This window comes from Rana temporaria, chromosome 8, assembly GCF_905171775.1.
Source record: "Rana temporaria chromosome 8, aRanTem1.1, whole genome shotgun sequence".
NCBI classification, from domain to species: domain Eukaryota; kingdom Metazoa; phylum Chordata; class Amphibia; order Anura; family Ranidae; genus Rana; species Rana temporaria.
Window position 1 is genome coordinate 113,866,002 of NC_053496.1, and position 24,707 is coordinate 113,890,708.

The following is a 24,707-nucleotide window of genomic DNA, read 5'->3' on the forward strand; positions in this document are numbered from 1 at the left end:
CGAAAGGTATGTGATTTACGTTACACCGCCGCAGGTTTACAGCGTAAGTGCCTGATTCTCAGAACACTTACCTGTAAACTTGCGGCGGTGTATCGTAAAAGCGCTCGGCGCAAGCCCGCCCAATTCAAATGGGGCGGCCACCATTTAAATTAGGCGCGTTCCCGTGCCGAGCGTACTGCTCATGCTCCGTCGGGTAAATTACCCGACGTGCATTGCGCTAAATGACGTCGCACCGACGTCATTTGCTTAGACGTTAACGTAAATGGCGTCCAGCGCCATTCACGGACGTCTTACGCAAACGACATAGATTTTTTAAATTTCGACGCGGGAACGACGGCCATACTTAACATTGGCTGCGCCTCATAGACCCAGGGGCAACTTTACGCGTCGCAAAGGCTACGGAAACGTCGTAAATTCTCTGCGTCGAGCGCGCGTACGTTCGGGAATCGTCGTAATTTGCTAATTTACATAAGCGACGGGGAAAACGACATCGGCGACACCTAGCGGCGGGAAAAAAAAATCCATTTAAGATCTGACAGCGTAAGAGCCTTACGCCTGTCAGATCTAATGGGTATCTATGCGTAACTGATTCTAAGAATCAGTCGCATAGATACCCGGGGCCAGATTAGGACTTACGACGGCGCAAATGGTGTTGCGCCATCGTAATGCCTTTGAGAATCTGGGCCTATGTTTTCAGAACCCATTTTTTATATTATTAAGCTGTTCATTAATACGATTACTCAAGCTTCTTTTCGTGCGACCTACATATTGTAACCCACAAGGGCAAATAATGAGGTAAGTTACATGAGTAGATTTACATGTTATAAATTTATCAATTTTATACTCATCTCCCATACTAAATGATCGAAATTGTTCTATTTTTCTAGGGTTATTTTTTCGTGATTTTACATGCCTTACAATATTAAAACCCTGGTACATCCAAAAAGGTGCCTCTTTTTTCGGGGGGGATTGAACACATTAGGGGCTAATTTATTCCTCAGATTCGGTGCTCGACTATAAATAAACCTAGAAATAATTCTGTAAATTACTACATAAAATTGCCCTTTGCCATATTATTATTTAAAGGCAAATTCAAGCCTAAGCTAATACTCCATTTCTGTGGCACTGCTAAAAATTAAACTATAAGATGTTTTTTGTACCTGATCCACCATAGTTCAGTGACAATTACTGCCATCTTATGATGATGTCTTATGGCAGGGTCTGATGAATTCCATGTAGATAAACAAATAAGTGCAGAGTCTAGCCATTAATGCAGAATAAAACATACTTTACACCCAAGGAAGATGTCATCTTAACCTATATTTCAGCTGCAGTTGCCATGGTACTACACGTGATCAGTTATAACACCAAGCATTTGGAGGCTTAAAAGTTTGGTTGAGAGCACAACCAATGTGACAGTTATCATTCATGGCATGCCTATAATGTAACTGTTTTGGGAAATAGTCAAATCAATAGGTTTAGTTTCAATTTAAAGCACAACTCCAGCCAAAACTTTGTTCCAAGTTTAAAGTGGTATAAAAAACTCTGTCAAATTTTTATTGAGGTCTGTGCAACCACATGGGCGATTTTTATACCAGAAGAAGAAGTTGTGAAGACCATGAGGACACTTTAAAAAAAAATATATTTCAGGGAAAGGTTAGATTCTCTATCAATTTATTATTACTTTCTTTATCTTCTTGGCCGCCATTCCTCTAATTTCTTACCCTGCTGTCTAAGGAAAGAAAGAGAAGAAAAATCTCCCCAACAGGAAGATTTCACATAAAAAGTTTACCTTTTAAGCAAAAGGAGAACATTTTAAATTAGTGAAAACTGGTCAATATCAGACAACTGTGTAGAAAGATAGCAAACTTTTATTACATTAGTTCTAAACCATGCATGTAACAGAAAAAAAAATACTTGAGAAAGCATGAAGGTATGGATTGAAAATAGTGGTAAAAAATGTTCAAAGAAAAGTAAACATTTTAATGCATAGGAAAAGTAAAAGATGGCTTTTACCTGACCTGGGCTAAAATGCCCTACATTCAGGCTGCCTGATTACCTATACTGGAAGAAAAAACAGCCCGACAGTAAACTCTGCAGGCTGGAGGCTGAACTATAATATATACGGTAATGAATACCTCTAAGTTAAAGCTGAACTCCAAGAAAACAACTAAATACACAGATAAACTACATATTGTTTTACCTGCCAAATAATTTGAATTTCTATCCATCCATGTCTGAAATGTACAAAGCACAGCTCAACCAGGCATATAACACCACTTACTATTAGGGAACACAGCAGTGTCCTTTATCCACCCACCCCCCCCCCTCCCTCAAACATGCATGCAGCACACCTGATTCCCAAATCTGACTCTCCCTCCCCAGTCTAAGTGCTGCTATATAGCAATTATACGCTTCTAATATTGTGAAAAATACAGATTTTAAAAATTGTAATGCTCTATTCATGAATACAGAGTAGATTTGATTTTAGGCTATTATTTGTACTTGGAGTTCAGCTTTAAATGAGAGACAAATATAGGCCTTGTAAATTGAAAGAAAACTTTGCCATAACTTACAAACTCAGTAGTGGGTGAACCTTTGTACAATCCTCCAAGTTGTTTTTGAGCTGTGTGTGCAGTTTAATGGTTTGTTCATTACATTCCAAAATTAAAATTTTGCTACATAGACCTAAATGCTTGCATGTGCATCTACAATAAGTAGAAATTCAAGTAATTCCAGGCATTAACGACAGTTTGCTTGTGCATCCACATCATCCAAAATAAAAAACAGGCAAAAGTGGACTGTACATAAAATTAAAAAAAGAAAACTCAAGAAACAAGAGATTAAAATACAGAATACTGAATATTAAATATTACTTAAAAATATATACCTTGTATATAATTTTACTAAGAACAACACAGTGGATATTTTTTTTTTAAATTTTAGACAGTTCCCCAAATAAAAATTTATCTATCCTTAACAATTAAATATATCACATATTTGTTTTGTTTTTCTTTTACACTATAAGCAATGTTTTCTACATTTGTAACTATTGTAAAAATCACCAACTGACTCCTCGTTAAAACAGTAATTGGTAACGATTATAAATTTGAAAATGTAAGCAAAAGTATACTTTTATTTTAAGTTTTATATCTAAAAGCTTTAAACATAATATATCATCTCCCATAAAAATATATACATTTACATCCATCAAAAATGTAGTTCTTGCAAGAAAGCATAAGTTAATCACACCTTAAAAAGAAAGCTGAAAATAAAATGTAAAAACATAAGCTGTCTTATACTCTATAATAATGTTTTCTGTTGTTGTTTCATGTCGGTTACATCTATGTTTCTATGCTTATGAGATCTATAGACACAGGGATGTATGCTTTTTTTTTATATTTAAGGGCTATGTCAAGCCAAATACATTGTTTTAAAGAGTAACTCCACTTTTGTTGAGAAAAAAAAAACATTACCCTCTATGTACATTAAAATCATTTTGACAAACTTTGTTGCAGATTTCTACTTTTTGTTATTCTGAACAAACCCTGTGTGTTTGTCTGTTCCCATGCTGTGTGAGTCTAATGGAAGTGGTTTGCCAAGTATCAACCAGCTGCTGCACCTGAAAAGTTCTAATGAGGAAACTTTCCTTTAGACGTGATTTCTTTTTTGGAGTATCTCACCAAAATTTTTATTTTTGTTGCAGGGGATGCCTGAAATCTGACTTCTCTCTTAGTACAGTCTTCTGGGAAAATCAGTGAGCCAATCACACAAGCAGGAAATTACATAGCTGGGGGTGTTCTGTACACATTCTGTGTACTGAACACCTCCAGGTAACCATATTGCATTTCATTGTACAGGAAATTACAGAGCTGAAGACTGAAAAGGAAATTTCCTTTTTAAAACATGCAATTACAATATGACTTGTTTTGCAATTTTATATGCTATATAATTTTTTTATTTAATTTCTTTGGTATCCCCCACGAAAGTGGAGTTACCCTTCAATTATAGATGCTACTGGGCTTAATGACACACTATATTCTATTATCTCTTGAGAACAGCTTGAAAGGTGAGATTTTTTTTGGAATTCTCACTCTTGTATTTTTGGAATAGAAATAAAAATAATTAAATAGTAGGGGATAGATGAGTACACTTCAGCATTGTTGTAGCCGTCCAGTGGTGCTGAGGTACACAGATCTTATCACTAGAGATCCTGGCAAAATAAAAGAAAGCTAGCAAGAATATCATCCTTCTGAAATATTTTAAGTGGACAGACACTTTAACCAAATAGCATTTAAAATAGTGTGATAAACTGTAGTTCCAAAGGAACCTTCAATAATAAATACATGAATTCTGCCATTGTTGACTTCATTTTGAAGGTGTATGCCCAGTGCTGTTGTCTCTTAGAAATATGGCAAAGTTATGTTTTCTTTCATTACCCAATTATGTGCAAGGGAAGTGATACAAAAACAGTATATGTTTTTTTTTAATGGTTGGATGAATTAAGTGAGCATTGACTTTGCAAAGCTCAGTTTCTTCTACCTGAATACACTATCCTAAATGTATGCTGTTTTATGACCAGTAAGAAGGAGGCACTTCCACGAGTACAAAATTAAAGAAATTGCTGTTTTATAGTCAAAGCTCCAGCTTTGGTGAAACAGCTCTCCTTGTGGTAAACCTGAGGAAGGTTAACTGTGTCTCAAGTGACTTCTCTTTACTGGTCTACTTTACATTTTTTCTTAACTGAATTGAGAGTGAACCCAAATAACTTGTCTTTGTGTGTGTGTGTGTGTGTGTGTGTGTGTGTGTGTGTGTGTGTGTGTGTGTATATATATATATATATATATATATATATATATATTATAGAAAGGATGAGGATAACATCCCTGGGTAAGTAAGTAATGGCCGCCATATGATTTTTAAACTGACAGACTGTCAGTTTAAAAATCATATGGCGGCCATTACTTACTTACCCAGGGATGTTATCCTCAACCTTTCTATAATATATATATATATATATATATATATATATATATATATATATATATATACACACACACACACACACACAAAGACAAGTTATTTGGGTTCACTCTCAATTCAGTTCAGTGACAGTCTTTTAAATTCACATTTAGTCCTAATTTTCCCTTTATATAAAAATAACTATACATCTTACACTATATCATTGCAACACGAGTGTCTAGAAATAGATAAGAATATGTGACTATTCCCTGGAATCAAATATTAAAAAGCAATTTTACTGAAATATGACTGAAATAAAACTGACATAATTTGGTTTTTAAAAAGCCAAAGAAACAAATTATTAGTGTAATATGGTAAACAGTGTTTTTTCAGGAAAAGAAAATAATCCAGAAATGAATAAATACATTTTACAGAAATATCTCTAATATATACATATTCACATACATCCTTATAGATTTAAAGCTGATGTACAGGTTTACTTTCACTTTAAATGGCCAAGCTGGCCCAAACAACATGTTTCCTTCACTAAGGTGTGGGCCCACTGGGCATGCTGTATAAACTGTATGTAGCTTCAGTTACATACTGTATACAGCACTATGTTCTGGGTGTGAGACGAGACCTTCCTACTGTACCTCACACCAGGAATCAGAGTGCTGCTCAGCCATTCATAAGCTTTGTATTCTATAAATGAATACAAAACTTCCTCTGATTAGCCAAGTCAGAGATCATGACAGTCACAGACTACCTCTCTGACTTCACTAATAAAATACAAAGCTTCTTATGAATAGCTGATCGTTGCTCAGCCCAATGCTAACTTGCTCTGGATGTGCGACAGGAAGGTCTTGTCTCACAGCCATAAAACAGTGTTGTTTATAGAGCTCCCAGTGTGCACATGTTAGTGAAGAAATAGTTTGTCTGGGCCAGCTTGGCCTAAATGAACCATTAAAGTGAAAGTAAACTTGGACGTCAGTTTTAAGTATTTTTAGTGTAGATAGTCACTTATGTACCTGTTTTCTTACATTTACTCACCTACTTATGTTGGTGCTTATTACATGGTGACAAGTGTTTCATTTAAACTGGTCATATTATAATATGACTACGCAATCTCCTACACAGTATATTTACCAAGAACTATGGAGAGTAAAAGCCAACCTGAACAACCCATTCCATTCATCTCCAAGCAAGGACTCAATTACACTACATAGTTGTTGCTAATAAACCAATTAGAGACATACAAATACATATTACAAAAATTTGAATGTGTGAGGGTACCTTTAAACATGGGTAGGGGTCCAGCTAGGACTTATAATTTAAGATAAAAGACCTAATTATGCTCAACCATCCCAGGTTAATACCTATAACCACAACCCACTGTACATATTAGGAAAATGCAAAATATTTTATTATTATCAAAGTACATAAAAAACAACAATATTAAAATCGGTATCATTTAAGCATAACATTCATACAGGCAAAACACCATGTCCACCTCTCATAACCATGTAAATATGACCATGCGTGTAACAAATGAAGGGACTGTGACATTTGAGAAAATATGGTGGTTTCGTGAAGGGATACGTGTATATGTATGTACGCAGATACCAAAGTTTTGGCTAGTACTCCTGCAAGGGACTATTCATCCTAATCCTGGACCATTCAAAAAGAGGGTCCTCGTTTCCTTAAAATTGTTTAAAGCATAAAGCATAGTTCATGTTGAGAATACCCTGTAATAAGGTAGCTGACAGGAGAAAAGCAATAACAATGGTCCAGAGGAGGTAATGATCTGGATTGTAGTCATATACTGCAAAACAGATGTTGCTATATATGTGTATATATATATATATATATATATATATATATATATATATATATATATATATATATATATATATATATGGGCTGCAAAATATAACATGTCCTGAAATACCTTCTTTGCACTGTGCTTTAGATCCACAACAGGGATCAGGGCCGATCCTAGGCAGGTGCGCAGGGTGCTTTACACCCAGGCACATGCAGAGGTGAGAGCGCCAAAGTGCCAGAGTTCTCCCCTCCCTCCTTCTCTCCTTGTGTGTTGTCTGTACAGAACACCAGTGCGAGTATAGGGCAGCCCATTGAGCCTGACAGTGCTCAGGGGGAGATGCCGTTTCTCTTCCTGACATGAGTGTTCTAGTTTTTTTTAGTGGCTGCTGAGTGCTGATGTGCGGGAATGAATTCCTCACACTGGGACCCGTACTGTCTCTACCAACTCCAGTTGGAATTCCTCCCCCTCCCATCTCTATCTCAGGCTCCACAGAGAGAGAACCGAGGTGAGTCACAGTGTTCAGTTGTCTGTGTGCTGGAGGATGACATCCCCAGCACCCCTTTACACGTGCTCTGGGCTGCCCCTGCTTTAGATGTTTTATGGTATGATAGATTGCATAGGATACACGGCCCCTGTCCCTTTCTGTGCCTCAGTAGTCCATCTACAGATGTGATGTATAATGAGATGCACTAAAAACACTTTCACACTGACAGTGCGGGGGCATTGGTGGTAGAGTGCCACCAGTTTTAGCAGCGCTTTACCATCATTTTAGAGGTACTTTTAACCCCCACTAGCGGCCGAATAAAGGATTCAAAGCACCACTGCTGAGGCGCTTTGCAGGCACTGCCTATTGATTTCAATAGGCAGGGGCGCTTTAAGAGCGATGTCCTGCCAGCACACCACTCTGGTGGGAAAGCATTCGGGCTCTCATACTGAGTTTGCAGATGAGGCTTTTTTAATGCTAAAGCGCTTGAAAAATGCATCCAGTGTGAAATGGGTCTAATGGACCATCTCCTGTAATATGTCTGCAGTATCTGATCATCTCCTGTACTATGTCTGCAGTCTCTGACCATCTCCTGTACTATGCCTTCAGTCTCTGATCATCTCCTGTATCATATCTACAGTCTCCAACCATCTCTTGTATCATGTCTGCAGTCTCTGACCAACTCTTGTATCATGTCGGCAGTTTCTGACCATCTCTTGTATCATGTCTGCAGTCTCTGATCATCTATAGTATCCTGTCTGCAGTCTCTGACCATTTCTTGTATTATGTCTCCAGTCTCTGACCATCTCTTGTATCCTGTCTGCAGTTTCTGACCGTCTCCTGTACCATGTCTGCAGTCTCTGATCGTCTCCTGTACAATGTCTGCAGTCTCTGACCATCTCCTGTAATATGTCTGCAGTCTCTGATCATATCCTGTACTATGTCTGCAGTCTCTGATCATCTCCTGTACTATGTCTGCAGTCTCTTATCATCTCCTGTACTATGTCTGCAGTCTCTGACCATCTCCTGTATCATGTTTGCAGTATGTCTGGGGACTCTTTCTAACAGACTCTCTAACAGAAACCCTCTTTGTCTCCATTAGAGAGACCACCCTTCAGGTCCCAATAAAGTACTCTGCTTCTCTTCCTGTATTTTGTTTATTGTTAAGAGATCATGTAAGGATCCCAGGGTAATGAAGACTCCGTGGGGGAGCATCTCTGTGGTTGAGTCATTGCCATATAAACATTTGTAAATGGGAGGAGTTAGTAAAATAACCACGCCCATGTGGGGCACCAGAAATATTTCTGTGCCTGTGACCCTAGCATCGGCCCTGACCGGGATCAAATGACACACTCAGACTACCAGTACCGGTCCCTACCTTGGATTACAAATGGTCAGTAAGGGATCGGGACTGGTAGTCTGAGTGTGTCATTTGATCCCAGTTGTGGATCTACAGCACAGTGTGAGGAAGGTATTTCAGGACATGTTACATTTTGCAGCCCCTTTATATATATATATATATATATATATATATATATATATATGTGGCACCATCTGTCTTACAGTATATGACTACAATCCAGATCATTACCTCCTCTGGACCATTGTTATTGCTTTCCTCCTCTCAGCTACCTTATTACCACTCTTAAAGGGTATTCTCAACATGAACAATGCATTATCTTTTCAACACTTAAGGAAACGAGGACTCTCTTTTTGAATGGTCCAGGATTAGGATGAATAGTTCCTTGCAGGAGTACTAGCCAAAACTTTAGTTTATGTGTACTTACATATACATGTATCCCTCCGTGGAGGCAATGAGAGCCAGAGGGTGAAACCACAATATTTTCTCAAACGTCACAGTCCCTTCAATTGTTACACGCATGGTCCTATTTACATGGTTATGAGAGGTGGACACGACGTTTTACCTGTATAAATGTTATGCTTAAATTGTACGATTTTAATGTTGCTTTTCTCATGTGCTTTGATACTAATAAAATTATTTGCATTTTCCTAATATGTACAGTGGGTTGTGTTTATTGTTATTAACCTGCGATGGTTTAGCATAATCCAGTCTTTTATCTTCTTTAGCTTCCTTTTCTTGTCTACTACAGTCAGCTCTCTGAGGACAGCAGCCGATATTGAACAGCCATATTATTGCTTCTTAACCCTTGAACTGCCTGACACTTTGTTATGGACTAATTGTTATATACCAACTTACGCGTGCATTTATGTATTTGCGCTGACAGTTATCTTTACCTTTGTAGGTATTTTATCTTAAGTTATAGATTATGTACTTACTGAGAGCTCCCATCCCATTTTTCCTCCCCTTCTTTTTTTCATATTTGAGAGGAGCAGTACCTATTGGGACTCTTGATTTTAATTTTTGACGTGTCCAGCTAGGATTGCATCAATGGGAGAGATGAGCACCAATTTTTAGCTCTCATGGCTAATCATGGTAAGGGATACGTGATGTAAAGAGAAGTATCCCCCATTGCTTTTATTTGCATTTGTAAATCATGGTCAAAAGTCTATTCATAAATATTTTCCCACACTGTTCACACAGTTTTCATCCAACTTTCACACATTTTCTTACTGAATTAAATTGGAAAAATATATGACTTGTGGGTGACAAATGTGGGAATTTTGGTAAAACATTAAAAAATAGCCCTCTTAGTTCTAATTCATAAAAAATAACCTTGAATATACTAAATGTCCTTGAATATACTAAATGTCCCATGTTGACTGGTGATTAGTTGTACATATCCTTGCAAGGGTTTAGTTCCCAAATTAAGTTTAAATGTAATCACTTACTTATCGCTATAATGAAACATATACAGTTGGGTTTCCATTCATTTGGGGAATGCAAGCACACAATCATTACAGTTAAGAGCAACATATTTCTGTTAAGGTCACCTCTTTTATACTGGTCCTAACCAGGCTAAGAATATTGTGAATGTAAATATAAACTTTTATGCGATTATGGCATGTTCACTGCCAATAGTGGAAAATATACATGGTCAATGACTATACAAGAACAACAAATGTTTCCTGTGCTACCGATAGAAAAAAAAAACACTGTGCCTTATCTAAAATCCATCCCTGTTGTTACAGCTACCATACAGAAACACCTTTAACAACCGAGGCTGTTCATAGATAGGTAGACGTGTAATGATTACTTTACCCAAAATAATGCCCCACCTGCTGACTCCCTGACACTTTCTGGAGCGTAGGTGAAATTATTGTTTCCTTTTATATAAAGAATACGATTACCAGTCCCTTTTCAACATATTGGAAAATCTTTGTTAACAATATAAAACACGTATTATAGTCAATTGCTCATTATCAATAAAGGATTAGGTCACACACTGCCCAGCAGTCATGGCCAGTAGTTCAAATGGTCACAGGACTGCTATGACTATAAGGCTGTGTATGGGTAGTCTTCATGTAGTCATGTTAAGACCAGAAAAAAAAAGATTGGTTGCTGTACATTACTGGATTACTTAGGTTATTAAAGTCAGTCATTAATTGTCATGTGTACATATATAGCACTGTAATAATATAAAGGGTCTTAACAAAGATATGCCCTAAAAAGTTCCCTTTAAAGGGGTTGTAAAGGTTTGTTTTTTTATTTTCTAAATAGGTTCCTTTAACCACTTAAGACCCGGACCTTTAGGCAGCTAAAGGACCTGGCCAGTTTTTGCGATTCGGCACTGCGTCGCTTTAACTGACAATTGCGCGGTTGTGCGACGTGGCTCCCAAACAAAATTGGCGTTCTTTTTTTCCCACAAATAGAGCTTTCTTTTGGTCGTATTTGATCACCTCTGCGTTTTTTATTTTTTGCGCTATAAACAAAAGTAGAGCATCAATTTTAAAAAAAATTCAATATTTTTTACTTTTTGCTGTTTACACACAGCTCTCCCCGTTCTTCAGCTCCGGGGACCGAGCAGCGATCGGGTCCGCGGGTCCCACGGTCACGGTGCTTCATACTGCGTCGCGGGCATGCGCCGGCAGCGCACTCCCACAACCCACGGCTGGGCACTTAAAAAGGACGTACCTGTACATGCTTGTGCCCAGCCGTGCCATTCTGCCGACGTATATGTGCAGGAGGCGGTCCTTAAGTGGTTAAGCTAGTGCATTGTTAGTTCACTTACCTTTTCCTTCGATTTTCCTTCTAAATTTTTTGTTTCTTTGTCTGAATTTCTCACTTCCTGTTTCTCCTCAGTAAACTTGCCCCCATCATCTGAGCCGTTCTGGCTGGGGTTAGTCAGCCAGAACAGCTTACTGAACAGCTTACTGAAGAGGAAAATGAAGTGAGAAATTCAGACAAAGAAAACAAAGAAAAAAAACATTTATAAGGGAAATTGAAGGAAAAAGTAAGTGAGCCAACAATGCTTAAAGGAACCTATTTAGAAAATGAAAAACAAATCTTTACAACACCTTTAAGTCTCTTTTTGTTTATCAGTTAATTTGTTGTGTTTTTTTAATTACAAAGAATGCCTGAAATCTTTTTAAAGAGCTAAAATAATAATAAAACAAATGTATATTTTATAAATGTGCTTTTTTAAAAGTTCTGTGTATAAACATTAAGTTATGTTTTGCTTAGCGGCAAGAAGTGTACTTGAGAACTCAGGACACAAGTGCAAACTGTGTGTTCCATCAACTAACTTTCTCATTTATAAATCATCAGTCCCAACCAACATTTCATTGTACGCGCTACAAAAAAGATGATTACAGGTTTCGCTCAACAGATTTTTCTTTTCACCTCTAACCTCTCCATTTCCCACCAAAGATATCATAGATCCTGCCAATTGTAAAGGTTAAATCAAAAGGCCACACAGCACGGTACACATAAAATACAATTTAATAAACCGGTGCTTTAACCTAGAAATTTTGTGGAGATTCAATCCCAGATACTTTGTGTTAGAAGGAAACATTTCAGTTGTTATTTAACTGACTCTTTTCATTTTGTTTTAGCACACAACTATTGTTTATACTAATGCTGGTCTCTAAATTGTTTTTCGACCTATTAAAATGAAATGCGGTGACTAGAGCATTGTTTGTAATTGTGTGATAGTCGAGGCATTAAATGAACCCAACTGAAAATGAAACACGTTGAAAGGCTAATGGCCTTCTGTCCCAGTCACAGGTCTTCTTTGGCACTTGAGAAGGGTCACAAGTAAGTTGCTGTTTTATTCATATAGAACAAAATTTACAAAGCCATTCATACATTTTTTTTGTTTGTTTTACTGACTTCAAAAAATGGGAATATTCAAAATACACTTTTACCCCACTTCATTCTTTTGTTATTTACAGATATGTACAAGAAAAATGTAAGAGTTTCTATGTTTTTTTTTTCAGTTTTTTTTTAGTTGTATTAAAAAGCTTTGCAGGTTTTTTTCTTCCTTTTTTATAACTATATAGATGTTCCATGAGAAGTCTCAATGGCTTCTGGAATTGGTCCCCCTGGCATGGACTGGAATGACATTGGCATGGGCGTTTTCACAGGACTCTGACGAAACAGTCCTCCATTTGGCGATCTGTGTTTACATTGTATAGAGGGCATGGTTGCGGAGCTGCTAAGAGGTAAAGGTAAGTTACTGCTTGAAACAGTAAGTGTTCTACCACCACCGTGACTTGACTGTTCAGGTAAAAATGTGGTGACTGAAAGCTGAGTATTCTGATATTCCCGAACTGGCTCCATGGATTGACTAGATGGCATTCCACCCATTTCCAGTGCTGATATTTCAATAGATGCAGCAGATATTTGTTTATGAGCCATATCTTCATCAATTAAACTGTTCATTCTTCTGTGAACTTGCTCCAAGTTAACTTCTTTATCCTAGAAATAAAATAAAAAAGTAAGGACCTAGATGCATCAAAAGCCAAATGCAACCCTATATTCAGTATTTATATTAATTAAATAAGATAGCTTTCAACAGGATTAAAGCGTTAGTATATGATCAATGTAATGCAATGTGTAATGAAAAGGCAATTATACATTTTTTGTAACAGTAGACTTAAAGTGACCCTGTCACTTTGCCCATTTAGTGCTAAGTGCTTACATTTACCTTACCTGCATGTTCTCACTACTTTTTCATCTAAACCCAGTGTAAGCTTTGTGTCATATGGGGTCCTTACTTACACAGGGTTGATACTATTACTCCCTCACATTACAACACCACCCCAGCTATTTGAGCTGTAAGAGTGATGGGAGAGATCCCCTGGCCAGGGTTATCAACATCAATACAGACTCATTGGAGAATGAATAAACAGTCTGAAACCCTAACAATTAATTTTTTATTGGTCCTTTTTGGTCTGTTACATGTGCCATTAAAAATGTTTTCTAAAAATACTTGTCGATCTTGCCATTTTTTTTAGACGATGACATCCTTTCCACTCTGCAAGTGCTGCATTTCATCAGTTCAATTGTGCATAGTTATGTCTGATGACTACAGAACCTATACTATTAGGGCCAGATTCACATAGAAATACGTTACGCTGCGGCGGTGTAACGTATCCCATTTACGTTACACCGCCGCAAGTTTACAGCGTAAGTGCCTGATTCACAAAGCACTTACCTGTAAACTTGCAGCGTAGCATAAATCCGCCCGGCGCAAGCCCGCCTAATTCAAATGGGGTGGGGACCATTTAAATTAGGCGTGTTCCCGCGCCGAACGTACTGCGCATGCTCCGTCCCTAAAATTTCCCGACGTGCATTGCGCTAAATGACGTCGCAAGGACGTCATTGGTTTTGACGTTAACGTAAATGGCGTCCAGCGCCATTCACGGACAGACACGCAAACGACGTGAAATTAAAAAATTCAACGCGGGAACGACGGCCATACTTAACATTGGTTAGACCACCTAGAGGGCATGCTTAGTTTTACGCGACGCATCTCTATGGAAACAACGTAAATTTAGATCGACGGGCAAAGCGGACATTCGTGAATCGGCGTAACTAGTCATTTGCATATTCTACGCCGACCGCAATGGAATCGCCACCTAGTGGCCAGCCTAGAATTGCAGCCTAAGATCCGACAGTGTAACACAGTTACACCTGTCGGATCTTAGGGCTATCTATGCGTAACTGATTCTATGAATCAGGCGCATAGATACGACAATTGTATCTGAGGCCCCGTACACACGGCCGAGGAACTCGACATGCCAAACACATCGAGTTCCTCGGCCAGTTCAGCCCTGAAGCCGCCGAGGAGCTCGGCGGGCCGAGAGCTCCCATAGAACAACGAGGAAATAGAGAACATGTTCTCTATTTCCTCGACGAGTTCCTCGGCGGCTCCATCGGGCCGAAAGTGTACAGACGACAGAGTTTCTCGGCAGAATCAGGCTCTGACCGAGTTTCTCGCCGAATTCTGCCGAGAAACTCTGTCGTGTGTACGAGGCCTCAGAGATACGACGGCGTATCAGGAGATACGCCGTCGTATCTCTTTTGTGAATCTGGCCCTTAATGTTTTGGGGAAGAGGAGGTGATTTCTGTACTCCTATTCTTTTACTGCTGTCCTGAAACAATAAGACAAGTAAACTTTCTCACCCTAGGCTAGAAGTGTATAACTGAAAAAATAAAGGAAAATGGTCTGAAAAAATAAAACAAATGCAGCCACTACATCTAAGGATTGGTAAGTTGTACTATATATATTTTTTTTATGGGGGGGGGGCGTAGATACACTTTAAAAATATATCTATGAAAACAGAAAAGGCACATGTAAACTACATATATGCTTTATAACTTATCAATTATTCCAATTTATCTGTATACCATACATTTATATAACTGTTAAGCTGTACAGACAAACTTATCACAAAGAACACTTTCTCTGCGAAACATTAGATGGAAAGTGACAATCTCTGACTCAAGAGCAAAACAGTGATGTACCGTATATACTCTAGTATGAGCCGAGTTTTTCAGCCCTTTTTTTTTGGGCTGAAAATGACTCTCTCGGTTTATACTCGAGTCAGTACCTGAGTCTATTGCCGCCTGACCTCACTGTGCCCATTGCAGAATCCGATCTGTGTACCCGAGTCCGTGACATATTCAGATGGCGGCTGTGCAATTTAAAAAAACTTGCGCTCCTCCTTGTGCTGTTCCGTGATAGGCGGAACACTCGGTTTCCCAGCAAACACTGTGTTCAGTGTTCCACCTATCACGATTGCCCTCTCGTCCATCATGAATGAAAGGGCGATCGTGATAGGCACTGAACACAGTGTTTGCTGGGAAACCGTGTTTTCCCGCCTGTGTTCAGTGTTCCTGCCTATCACGGAACAGCACAAGGAGGAGTGCGAGTTTTTAAAAATGCACGGCCGCCATCTGAATATGTCACAGACTCGGGTACACAGATTGGATTCTGCAATGGGCACAGTAAGGTCAAGCTGCAAAGGTAACTGGACCTGCCGGTTACAGTAGAGAGAATGTAGGTGAGAGGATGGTCGAGTTGAAGAGCTGCAATGGGCACAGTGAGGTCAGGCTGCAATGGGCACAGTGAGGTCAGGCTGCAATGGGCACAGTGAGGTCAGACTGAAATGGGCACAGTGAGGTCAGGCTGCAAATGGGCACAGTGAGGTCAGGCTGCAAATGGGCACAGTGAAGCTGCAAATGGGCATTGTTGACCCTCTTTTCCGCTTACAGTAGCTGTTGCATTCTCACCCTCGGCTTATACTCAAGTCAATACATTTTACCAATTTTTTTGTGGTAAAACTAGGTCCTCGGCTTATACTCGGGTCAGCTTGTACTCGAGTATATACGGTAACTCTTAGGAATGACAAAAAATTCCCTCTTGAAAATATCATTAGGCCTGGAAGTCAGGAAATGCCACACGCCATCTAAGATCTTGAACACAGATTTTGTGATTCATGGCAAACTTCCTGCAAACTTGGGGTTTAGTCACCTTAATAAAAATCAATTAATACAATTTTGTTGGTACTAACAATGGCAAAACAGTTGCCAAATAATTGTTTTATGGTTAACAATTTAAAGCTCAACTCCAGCCAAAAGCTTGTATTTAGGTTTGGATAGAGTGGGTAAGGGTTACTGATTTTCCCAGATTTCTGCATTAGGATACAAGTCAGAATTTGGGCATCCTCTACAACAAACATTTTTATTTTTGGTGAGGTATTAGCAAAAGGAAAGTCACATCTAAAGGGATTCAGACACTGTCACTTTCCTCATTAGAACTCTGCAAGAGCAGAAGGTTATTGATAATTATAAAATTACTCCCTCTCACTTTGTGTATTAACACAAAAAGCTATTCCTTCAGAATAACAAAAGGTTGGAATATGCTACAAGGTTTGTTAAAATCCATACAATGTGCATAGATCAACCAGAAAGGTTTTATTTTTTCTCAACAAAAGTGGAGTTACTCCTTCACTTGCTGTCAAACCAGCAGGGTCCAAATGTAAAAGGATCAGGATAACTATTATTTGCATGAATGTAAATTTTACTCATATCCACTCCCAAATTATAAAGAGAGGAAACAATTGATTACATCAGGATTTGACTTGGGTCTTCTCAAATTAAACATTGACGAAAAGCATTTTTAATAATGTTTAAATATTTGCTAAAAATACTTTTCCAGCAGGATGTGCAGAATTATTTTTGGACTTGGACCACAGAAATTTCACTTATGGAAAGCCTTTTTTCCCTTTGTTGCTATACACACTATAAACACAGCCTAGCACAGAAATCCACATATACTTATGCTATGTTTATCAGTTTTGGTTGTTGTAGTCTTTTTCTTGTAACAAAGATTTCAGTAAAATATTGTGTGGCATTTGTGAACTGCCACCTAACTTTTTTTATTACATCTACAGTGCCTTGAAAAAAGTATTCACACCCCTTGAAATGTTCCACATTTTGTCATGTTACAACCAAAAACGTAAATGTATTTTATTGGCATTTTATGTGATAGACCAACACAATGTGGCACATAATTGTGAAGTGGAAGGAAAATGATAAATGTTTTTTTTTACATATAAATATTTTAAAAGTGTGGTGTGCATTTGTATTCAGCCAGAAGTGAGGTGTGTTTCCGCGCCAACGTGCTAAGCAAAATTATTTAATTAAATAATAAAAATACTTATAATACCAAGCTGCTCCTCTGAAAACAAAATATATAAATAAACATATACTGTGCAGTGGAATGAAAATGTGGAAGAGGGCGCTAATGAGGTAAATCACCTGTGGTGATTAATCCCAACATTTAGGACACACCGCTTATGATGATCTCAAATGTCAGGGTGATATTACTATATTAAACTAAATAAACACTCTTGCATGGAATATAACAATCAATTAATCTCAGTGAAATATAGCAAAATATAAACAATAACCAACAAATTACTGTCCGTAAAAAAATGCAACAAAAATGTTGAAGAGAAAAGAGTGATAAAAATGTGAATAAATGTGAAGAATTTTCTGTCGCTTGATTCACACAATAGGAAAAACACAGTTCATTGGGGATTTTCTTCACAAGATACTTCATGCAATAAATCCTGGTGATAAATGCAGCCTCCACCATATATTTCACCCGATGTGCTCTTAATAAGGAATCTGCTTACCAGATTTTATGGACCTCTTTAATGAAAAAGAAGGTCTGTAGGGCAGAACAGGTTACAGTGCCTGTCACACTATACACCAAACTCTGATGCTGCCACGATTTAAATGCTTGTGATGTCCCAGAATTGTATCCACCAAAACAAGAGAAAGTCTATAGTGTAATACCGCTTTATTAAAAAAAAAAAATTAAAACAGGCTGATTGGTCCCTTACTTGTAGAAGTGCCTACCCGGCACCAGGACTGCAGGCGTTTCGTGTAGGCTCGATCGCGATCACACTACGAGCCGTGTAGCTGGATGTGCGACTGGATGTCCTATCCGACTGCAGGGTTTTACAAGCGGGTACAGCTGGGGAGCAAGATGTCAGACCTGCGCCGCCGACATATGTTTCATGGAATCCACGTCATCAGGGAGGCGTGTCTGACCGCAATGTCTTATGGTATATGTAGGCTAAAAGGGAGGAGCTCGAAACATATGTCGGCGGCGCAGGTCTGACATCTTGCTCCCCAGCTGTACCCGCTTGTAAAACCCTGCAGTCATGAATAGGACATCCAGTCGCACATCCAGCTATGCGGCTCGTAGTGTGATCGCGATCGAGCCTACACGATATGCCTGCAGTCCTGGTGCCGGGTAGGCACTCCTACAAGTAAGGGGCCAATCAGTCTGTTTTAAATTTTTGTTTTCAAATAAAGCGGTATTACACTATAGACTTTCTCTTGTTTTGGTGGATACAATTCTGGGACATCACAAGCATTTACATTGTGGCAGCGTCAGCGTTTGGTGTATAGTGTGACAGGCACTGTAACCTGTTCTGCCCTACAGACCTTCTTTTTCATTAAAAATTTACCTTTTGGCCTAAAAGCAAAATGCTGTGTGGTAGAAAACTAACACTGCACATCACTCTGAACAGACCATCCCCACCGTGAAACATGGTGGTGGCAGCATCATGTTGTGGGGATACTTTTCTTCAGCAGGGCAATGGATCAATTTGGATCAAAGTATATTCATGTGTTAGAATGGCCCAGTCAAAGTCCAGACCTAAATCCAATTGAGAATCTGTGGCAAGACTTGAAAATTGCTGTCCACAGACACTCTTCATCAAATCTGACAGAGCTTGAGCTATTTTGCAAAGAAGAATGGGCAAAAATATCACTTTAGTGCATGCCACACTTTTCACATATTTATTTGTAAAAAAAAAAAAAAATGAAAACCGTTCATTATTTTCCTTCCACTTCACATGTATGTGCCACTTTGTGTTGGCCTATCACATTCATTCCCAATAAAATACATTTACGTTTTTGGTTGTAACATGACAGAATGTGGAAAATTCCAAGGGGTATGAATACTTTTTCAAGGCACTGTGTGTGTGTATATATATATATATATATATATATATATATATACATATATATATATTACATAAGATAACATCAGCATTAACACTATCGTATGAGCATTTTAAAGATTGTCCTTTTTTTTTTTCTCTGTAAATTGTATGTTTTTTTTACCCAGAATATCTGTCATTATGAAACAACAAACAAAATCCATGCTGTCCATGCTACATGCCAGAAAAAAAGAAAATAACCAGCAATGTGAAAAAGTAAATGATGATTGATGAGCATCTGAATATAGTCTAAAGTCTTTAGTAAAAACTGAAGCAAAGTCTTCTGCAACTGTCCCTGATTACACCATGCACAAGGGAATCCACTGGATCTGAGCAAAAGGCAAACAAGAGAAAAATAGGGAAGTGTGCACCTTGTGAGGTTAAATGGGTTGTAAACTCTCGTGCAGCCATTGGCTCCAGCTGCTGTCAATCAAATCAAAAGACGTGGGTGCCAGGGGTGGGGCCGAGTCCTGCATTCTGTGTCTATGAATGCAAATGCTGGACTCGGGAGCACACCCACAAGGTAACCCCCAGGAAGAGCGCTTCTCCTAGGGGGTTTACTGATGCGAGGAGGTGCCGCGAGCACCGTTGGGGGACCCCAGAAGAGGAGGACTGTGTACAGTAAATGTCCCTATGTGAAAATAAGGGAAAAAAGACTATAGAATATGAAATGTTAAAACAAGCTGCCTATTTCTAAATGTTCATTTAGACCCCCTAGAGACATAGGGGCAGATCCACAAAGATCTGCACCGGCGCAGCATATCTGACATACGCTACGCCACCGTAACTTACTTGGCTTTGGTTTGAATCCTGAAAGAATTTGCGCCGTAAGTTACGGCGGCGTAGTGTATCTCTCGCGGCGTAAGGGTGCGGAATTCAAATGCGACGAGTAGGGGGCGTGTCATTTAAATGAAGCACGCCCCCACGCCGAACGAACTGCGCATGCCCCGCCCGTCAAAACTCCCAGGGTGCATTGCTCCAAATGACGTCGCAAGGACGTCATTGTTTTCGACGTGAGCGTAAATGGCGTCCAGCCCCATTCACGGACGACTTACGCAAACGACGTAAAATGTTCAAAATTATATGCGGGAACAATGGCCATACTTAACATTGAGTACGCCACCAGATAGCAGCTTTAACTATACGCCGGAAAAAGCCTAACGGAAACGACGTAACAAAGTGCAACGGTCGCTCGTACGTTCGTGGATCGTCGGAAATAGCTAATTTGCATACTCAACGTGGATTACGACGGGAACGCCACCTAGCGGACGCCGAAAAATTGCATCTAAGATCCAAAGGCGTACGAAGACGTATGCCTGTCGGATCTAACCCAGATGCCGTCGTATCTTGTTTTGAGGATTCAGAACAAAGATACGACGCGGGAATTTTGAAATTACGCCGGCGTATCAATAGATACGCTGGCGTACTTTCTTTGTGGATCTGCCCCATACCGTTTAAAGTAAATATCCAGAATGTTTCTTTTTAACGCAGTTAAAAAAAAAAAATCTTCTCATCTGCTTGGTTTACCATAGCTTGGAGAAGGGATTTATATGATGTTATGGGGTCTTTAGTTTTTCATATCTGTGGGAATCAGATATCAAACGATTAGCCTCAGCTATTTTATATAGTCATGTCAATCTTATAACACAATTCCATCCCCTTAACTACAGTGCAAATAATGACCTTGCTATTCTTCTTGATATCTACTTTAAGCAGATTGGGCCAGATTCACAAAAGAGATACGACGGCGTATCTCCTGATACGCCGTCGTATCTCTGAGATACGATTGTCGTATCTATGTGCCTGATTCATAGAATCAGGTTACGCATAGATAGCCCTAAGATCCGACAGGTGTAACTGTGTTACACTGTCGGATCTTAGGCTGCAATTCTAGGCCGGCTGCTAGATGGCGATTCCATTGCGGTCGGCGTAGAATATGCAAATGACTAGTTACGCCGATTCACGAACGTCCGCTTTGCCCGTCGATCTAAATTTACGTTGTTTCCGTAGAGATGCGTCGCGTAAAACTAAGCATGCCCTCTAGGTGGTGTAACCAATGTTAAGTATGGCCGTCGTTCCCGCGTCTAATTTTTAAATTTCATGTCATTTGCGTAAGTCATCCGTGAATGGCGCTGGACGCCATTTACATTAATGTCGAAACAAATGACGTCCTTGCGACGTCATTTAGCGCAATGCACGTCGGGAAATGTTAGGGACGAAGCATGCGCAGTATGTTCGGAGCGGGAACGCGCCTAATTTAAATGGTGCCCGCCCCATTTAAATTAGGCGGGCTTGCACCGAGCGGATTTATGCTACACCGCCGCAAGTTTACAGGTAAGTGCTTTGTGAATCAGGCACTTACGCTGTAAACCTGCGGCGGTGTAACGTAAATGGGATACGTTACGCCGCCGCAGCGTAACGTATTTCTATGTGAATCTGGCCCTATGTGTCCAGGAGGTCGAAATGAAGATTTATAAATATGTAGCTTATTTTAACATTCTATAGGTTTATTTAGTATTTGATAGTTTAGTTGTTCTTACATAATTTTTCTGTCTTTTTTTTTCTTTTCACATAGGGACATTTACACATACGGTAATTTATCAAATTATAAGCTGTAAAATAATATAACATCATTTGTATACACCTATGTTATCTAATTTATTACAACAGTACTTTTATGTTATTATAATTATTCTAATTCCATAGTTATTGAGGCCAACCAGGTTTCTAGGTTTTTGCCAAATCCTTTTTTAATATACTTAAAAAATATATATATTTTATATATACTGTCTATAATATATACAGGGCCAGATTCTCAAAGGCGTTACGACGGCGCAACACCATTAGCGCCGTCGTAACACCTCATCTGGCCCCGGGTATCTATGCGACTGATTCTCAGAATCAGTTTCGCATAGGTACCCATTAGATCTGACAAGCGTAAGGCTGTTACGCTGTCAGATCTTAAAAGTATTTTTTTTTCCCGCCACTAGGTGTCGCATTGTCGCTTTTCCCCGTCGTCTATGCAAATGAGGTAAGTACGGCGATTCCCGAACATACGCGAGGTCGACGCAGCGAATTAACGTCGTTTGCGTAGCGTACCCGACGCGTAAGGTTGCCCCTGCTAATTAGCAGGCGCAACCAATGTTAACTATGGCCGTCGTTCCCGCGTCGAATTGAATAAAAATTACGTCATTTGCGTAAGACGTCCGTGAATGGCGCTGGACGCCATTTACGTATACATCTAGGCAAATGACGTTGGGGCGACGTCATTTAGCGCAATGCACGTCGGGTAATTTACCCGACGGAGCATGCGCAGTACGCTCGGCGCGGGAGCGCGCCTAATTTAAATGGTGCCCGCCCCATTTGAATTGGGCGGGCTTGCGCCGAGCAATCTAACGCTACACCGCCGCAAGTTTACAGGTAAGTGTTCTGAGAATCAGGATGTAAACCTGTAGACCTGCGGCGGTGTAACGTATAGCTCATATATTACGCTGCCCAGGAGCAGCGTGAATGTATGAGAATCTGGGCCACAGTATTTTGAGGTATCTATCTATCTATCTATCTATCTATCTATCTATCTATCTATCTATCTATCATATCTATCATATCTATTTTGCATATAAGCAGTTTTAATGTAAGCTGCAATTTAATAATCATGAATTATTTGATATTCATTTTTATTACATGATTGTGTGGTTTCAGTCAGCATGTCATGTGTTAACCAAATATTTAGGAGGTTGCCCTGTGCAAACATGCACTTTCCCCTGTTTTTCTCTTGATTGTCATTCTGAGAAAGCAATAGATTTCAATAATTGTCATGTACAGTGTGCTCTAGAGGTAAAGTATGCATCAAAACCAAGACACATGATCTACATTTACAGAATATTTTCACTTGAGCGGTTTCTCGACTGCTTTACAGCCATTGCTCAAGGTTTCAGGTGAAAGGACACCAAATGAACATGAGAGATCTGATAATATTTTGTGATAGTTTAATTCACAGCCAGCCAATGAATTCAAGTTTTGACAGTTAAAATGAATCATGCCACTGTGAATATGCAATCAGTTTTTTTTTTCTTCTATAAATAATTCCAACATTGTTTAAATGTAAGCTTGTTTCTAAAGACATTTGTTTCAATGCCTTAAAGTGCAATTTACATAATTCAATTTATCTAAAAAGACACATTTTTTGTAATAAAAAAGCAAATTACATTACCTTTTTTGTGGGGTTTTGTGAGTCTGTGGGATGCAGCCTATATCATCTAGGTCAGATTCCACTGTGTTTTCCTGCACAGGAAGCCAATGGGACACGGGTAAAGGACTCTGCAATGGGATTCGTGAGTTGTCCGTCTTCCAAGGATGGCCAGGAGTGGCTTCCTGCGCAGTCAAGAAAGATGGAAGTTGACCAGGTGGGTGCGGGCCATGGTCTCAAACTCGCAGACCCCCAAATAAAAAGTAATTGCTGGGAAAAATATATTCCCATTCAAAAATTATATATAAGTAATCCCATTTCTACCCTTGCATAGCCTTGCATAGCCTAAACTAGTGAAAACAGGGCAATACATAAGCATGATATGGATCATTCCTTGGTTACATAATGCCTGGCTAGGAGAAAGATTAACATGATTCTAAAAGCAGCAGCCCCTGTCAGCCCCCTAATACTTACCTGAGCCCCATCTCAATCCAGCGATGTTGCACAAGAGCCTCGGCTATCTGAGACTCTCCTTCCTGATTGGCTGAGACACAGCAGCGGGCTCCATTGGCTCTCGCTGCTGTCAATCAAAGCCAGTGAGCCAATGAGGAGAGAGAGGGGGCAGGGCTGAGCAGAAGCTCCGTGTCTGAATGGACACACAGAGCAGCGGCTCGGGTGCCCCCATAGAAAGCTGCTTGCTGTGGGGGCACTCAGCAGGAGGGGGGGGGGGCCAGGAGCACTGGTGAGGGACCCGAGAAGTTGAGGAACTGGGCTGCTCTGTTCAAAAGAACTGCACTAAGCAGGTAAGTATGACATGTTTGTTATTTTGAACATTAAACATTAAAACTTTAATATCACTTTAATTTCAGCTAACTGTATTTTACAACAAAAATTACAGATTTTGCAGTTGGCAAAATGTAACTCAAATGCAAATTCTCAGTTTTGTTCATTGATCTGTTGAGGCTTATTTTTTTGGATGTGGAGGTGTATTGAGGACAGTTTAGTTTATTTCATTTTGTGACCTTTCATTTAGATTTCTTTGTATGCTTTCCTTTTCCTGTGTGCTTTTCATCTATATTTGTGTGCTGTCACTTTATTTTACTTTTTCCCAATTGCTCTTTTTTTTTTATTTCATGAATAACATTTTTAAAACAATGAGACTAATGTGATCCATTTTTGGCACAAAAAAGATAGTTAAATGAAGGTTTAGTAGCCTACAATAGCAATTTAAAGCTCACCAACATCTTTAAAACTTACCAAAAAACACCTTAAATTCTGCCTTCCCAATTGACTTCAATAAT

The 24,707-nt window shown here is 39.2% G+C and overlaps 1 protein-coding gene across 3 annotated transcripts in view; it reads right to left on the minus strand.

The window, feature by feature from the left end:
* Positions 1-12,111: 12,111 nt before the first annotated feature.
* GRID1 (glutamate ionotropic receptor delta type subunit 1) overlaps positions 12,112-24,707 on the minus strand; it is a 1,428,863-nt gene continuing 1,416,267 nt past the window's right edge. Inside the window, exons 16-17 of one of the 3 annotated variants that reach the window (XM_040320513.1) lie at positions 23,431-23,591; positions 12,971-13,107 (exon numbers count right to left, since the gene is read on the minus strand). In XM_040320513.1, the coding sequence (XP_040176447.1) occupies positions 13,068-13,107; positions 23,431-23,591 (201 nt within the window). In that variant the 3' untranslated portion in view covers positions 12,971-13,067. Of the gene's footprint in view, positions 13,108-23,430; positions 23,592-24,707 lie in introns of all 3 variants that reach the window. The other 2 variants (XM_040320512.1, XM_040320514.1) reach the window with 2 other exon arrangements.